Here is a 4620-nt window from a genome sequence, read left to right as displayed (position 1 = left end):
ACTTTAAATTTGTTTAATCCATAATTATTATAATATTGAAATCTCATTTGATTCACGATTACACTTAATGAATTAATCTTGTAATGTTGTAATTTTTATTAATAAGTAGTTTAATTAATTTAAGACTAAGTTATATTTTATTATTATTTTGCTAAATATAAATTCCTAATCCAAAACCCCCACTTTTTAGTATAATTAATTGTTGTTAGATTTTTGAATACGCTTCTCCCTGTGGAACGAACTTGACTTGCCAGTATCTATTGCTGCACGATCGGGACCAGTTGCCCGTAGTGTGATAATATTTATTAGTTAGTTTAGTTGTAAAATTTAAAGGTCGGTTTTATCACATCAAAATGAAAGCACACATAGCTAATCTGCCAACCCTGACATCACCGAAGATGGGAGAGACACTATATCTCTACCTAGAAACGTCCAAGGAGTGCATCAGCGCGGTACTAGTGGCAGAACGTGAAAGGATACAGGTCCCGATATATTTCGTAAGCCGAGTTCTACAGGGTGCAGAAGTCAACTACCCAGAGCTCGAAAAGCTCATGCTTGCCCTAGTCCACACCGCAAGGAAGCTACGGAGGTACTTCCAAGCCCATCCTATCATTGTGTTAACTAACAAGCAAATTAGACAGGTTCTTATGAAGCCAGAAAAGTCGGGAAGAATGGCCAAATGGGCAATAGAGCTCGGGGAACATGACATCGACTTCCAAGCTCGCCATTCAATCAAAGCTCAAGTACTAGCAGACTTCATGGCAGAAACAACGGGGACAGGCGAAGAAAACAACTCCACTTTCGCGCAAATTATCACCCCGACTGTTGAAACGAAGGAATGGAAACTGTTCACCGATGGAGCTTCCAGCTCTGATGGCTCAGGGGAAGGACTTATGCTAATCAACCCAGAGGGACAAGAGTTTACTTATGCGCTTCGTTTCGAGTTCAGCACAACTAATAACGAAGCAGAATACGAAGCTCTGCTCGCTAGGCTCAGAATAGCAAAGGAGATGAAAATTGAGCACTTACAAGCCTTCGTAGACTCACAACTAGTGGCGAACCAAGTCATAGGTATCTTCGAAGCAAGATAGCCAATCATACAACTTTATCTATCAAAGGTCAGGGAACTTGTAGAGAGCTTCAGAAGCTTCATAATAGAGCATGTAAGAAGAAGTCAGAATAAAAAAGCAGATGCTCTGAGCAAATTAGCTTCTATCACCTTCGCACACCTGGTGAAGGAAGTGTTGGTCGAAGTATTAGAAAAAAGGTCCATCGAAGCTCAAGAAGTCCACGACTTAATCATCGAAGAAGAAAACACGTGGATGAAGCCATTAAAGGAATATTTGGAGCTCGGAATCTTACCCGAGGATAAAAAAGAAGCAAGAAAGATCCGGATCAAAGCACCGTCATACAAGATAATGAACGGAGCCTTGTACAGGAAATCTTTCCTCACCCCGTGGCTTTGCTGTGTCGGACCAAACCAAGCTTCGATGATCATCAGAGAAATGCATGAAGGTATCTGTGGACTTCATTCCGGACCAAGGTCAATAGTGGTAAAAATGCTAAGGATGGGGTATTATTGGCCAACCATGCACGAAGATACAGTCATGCTCTTACGAACCTGTGAGCCATGATATCGGTGTTATCAGCGTGGCCCTTCTCAAAATGGGGCATAGATCTAGTATGTCCACTCACAAAAGCACCAGGAGGTTACAAATGGCTGGTGGTTGCGATAGACTACTTCACCAAGTGGACGGAAGTAAAACCATTAATCACCACGACAGGGAAACAAATAGAAAAGTTTGTTTGGGAACACATCGTGTGTCGGTTTGGCATACCCCAAGAAATCATTTCGGATAATGGAAAATAATTCGCCGAAGGTATCTTTCCAGGGTTCTGTGAAAAGCTACAGATAAAGCAAACCTTTACATCCGTTTACCACCCACAAGGGAACGGACAGGTGGAAGTAACCAACAGGGATATCTTAAAAGGTCTAGAGAAATGTTTAGGTAAATGTCACCAAGGATGGATGGAAGAACTCCCCCTGGTCCTATGGGATCACCGAACCACACCCAAAAGGAGTAACGGAGAAACCCCTTACAGTTTGGTTTACGGAACTGAGGCGGTATTGCCCGCGGAGATACAAGTATTAACCAATAGGACCGCAAACCTCGAAGAAAATGAGGAGAATCTCCGTCTCAATCTTGACCTCATGGAAGAAAGAGAGAAGCTGCGCTAATTAGAGAAGCAGCATACAAGAAAAAGATCGTAAGGTATTACAACAAGCGAGTCAAACCATCGGTATACAAGGTCGGAGATTATGTCCTAAGGCTCAACAGCACTAGCAAAGTCGAATACGAAGGAAAGATGGGTCCTACTTGGGAAGGTCCGTACGTAATCTCTGAAGCTTTCGGGAACGGTTCATACAAGCTCGAAACTACAGAAGGGAAACAGATCCCCAGAACCTGGAATGGGGTAAACCTTCGAAAGTTCTATTCCTAGATTTCTAGTTGCATGTAAGTGGGAAAATTTGTAATGGATAGTTGAAACTTATACGCTTCCTACCACAAGGAATTTTAATGAAATCCTACCATCTTTTGGAAACATCAATCTTGAGTGTTGTAATACTTATAGCAATAAGCAAGAGGTAACCCAAGAGGTATACCGAAGCTATTGCAAGATATTCCCAAGAGGAATACTTATAAAAACTTTAGCAATAAGCAAGAGGTAACCCAAGAGGTATACCGAAGCTATTGCAAGATATTCCCAAGAGGAATACTTATAAAAATTTTAGCAATAAGCAAGAGGTAACCCAAGAGGTATACTGAAGCTATTGCAAGATATTCCCAAGAGGAATACTTATAAAAACTTTAGCAATAAGCAAGAGGTAACCCAAGAGGTATACCGAAGCTATTGCAAGATATTCCCAAGAGGAATACTTATAAAAATTTAGCAATAAGCAAGAGGTAACCCAAGAGGTATACCGAAGCTATTGCAAGGTATTCCCAAGAGGAATACTTATAAAAAATTTAGCAATAAGCAAGAGGTAACCCAAGAGGTATACCGAAGCTATTGCAAGATATTCCCAAGAGGAATACTTATAAAATTTTAGCAATAAGCAAGAGGTAACCCAAGAGGTATACCGAAGCTATTGCAAGGTATTCCCAAGAGGAATACTTATAAAACTTTAGCAATAAGCAAGAGGTAATCCAAGAGGTATACCAAAGCTATTGCAAGATATTCCCAAAAGGAATGCCCATAAAACTTTAGCAATAAGCAAAAGGTAACCCAGGAGATTATCGAAGCTATTGCAAAGTACCCCCGGGGGGAACACTTGTCAAATTTAAGAAATATGCGAGAGGGCATATTCTACAAGTAAATAAGTGCTTGTGCTTGAATAAAGGAGGGCCAAACTAAGACAAAGAAAAGGTAATCATAACGCCAAAATAGGTGACATGCTTAATAAGTAGAATAACAAGCAAACGGGTACGATAACCCACATAGTACCAAAAGGAGATTATTTATGGGCAACATAGCCCCAAATCAACAGGCACGCAGACCTGGTAAAAGTACGTTTGAAATGTCCCGTTCTTATTGATTAAAAACGTTCCATATTAATTGATTTCGTTGCGAGGTTTTGACCTCTATATGAGACGTTTTTCAAAGACTGCATTCATTTTAAAATAAACCATAACCTTTATTTCATCAATAAAGGTTTAAAAAGTTTTACGTAGATTATCAAATAATGATAATCTAAAATATCCTGTTTACACACGACCATTACATAATGGTTTACAATACAAATATGTTACAACAAAATAAGTTTCTTGAATGCAGTTTTTACACAATATCATACAAGCATGGACTCCAAATCTCGTCCTTATTTAAGTATGCGACAGCGGAAGCTCTTAATAATCACCTGAGAATAAACATGCTTAAAACGTCAACAAAAATGTTGGTGAGTTATAGGTTTAACCTATATATATCAAATCATAATAATAGACCACAAGATTTCATATTTCAATACACATCCCATACATAGAGATAAAAATCATTCATATGGTGAACACCTGGTAACCGACATTAACAAGATGCATATATAAGAATATCCCCATCATTCCGGGACACCCTTCGGATATGATATAAATTTCGAAGTACTAAAGCATCCGGTACTTTGGATGGGGTTTGTTAGGCCCAATAGATCTATCTTTAGGATTCGCGTCAATTAGGGTGTCTGTTCCCTAATTCTTAGATTACCAGACTTAATAAAAAGGGGCATATTTGATTTCGATAATTCAACCATAGAATGTAGTTTCACGTACTTGTGTCTATTTTGTAAATCATTTATAAAATTTGCATGTATTCTCATCCCAAAAATATTAGATTTTAAAAGTGGGACTATAACTCACTTTCACAGATTTTTACTTCGTCGGGAAGTAAGACTTGGCCACTGGTTGATTCACGAACCTATAACAATATATACATATATATCAAAGTATGTTCAAAATATATTTACAACACTTTTAATATATTTTGATGTTTTAAGTTTATTAAGTCAGCTGTCCTCGTTAGTAACCTACAACTAGTTGTCCACAGTTAGATGTACAGAAATAAATCGAT

The 4620-nt window shown here is 38.6% G+C and overlaps 1 protein-coding gene across 1 annotated transcript; it reads left to right on the top strand.

Moving 5' to 3' along the window:
• Positions 1-353: 353 nt before the first annotated feature.
• LOC139854748 (uncharacterized) lies at positions 354-2239 on the top strand. The gene is made up of 3 exons (XM_071844033.1): positions 354-1071; positions 1135-1515; positions 1893-2239. The coding sequence occupies exons 1-3, from the start codon at positions 354-356 to the stop codon at positions 2237-2239; spliced, it is 1446 nt and encodes a 481-aa protein (XP_071700134.1).
• The last annotated feature ends 2381 nt before the right edge of the window (positions 2240-4620 follow it).

The sequence above is a fragment of the Rutidosis leptorrhynchoides genome, chromosome 6, assembly GCF_046630445.1.
Source record: "Rutidosis leptorrhynchoides isolate AG116_Rl617_1_P2 chromosome 6, CSIRO_AGI_Rlap_v1, whole genome shotgun sequence".
Lineage (NCBI taxonomy): Eukaryota > Viridiplantae > Streptophyta > Magnoliopsida > Asterales > Asteraceae > Rutidosis > Rutidosis leptorrhynchoides.
This window is presented reverse-complemented; position numbering and strand designations above follow the sequence as displayed.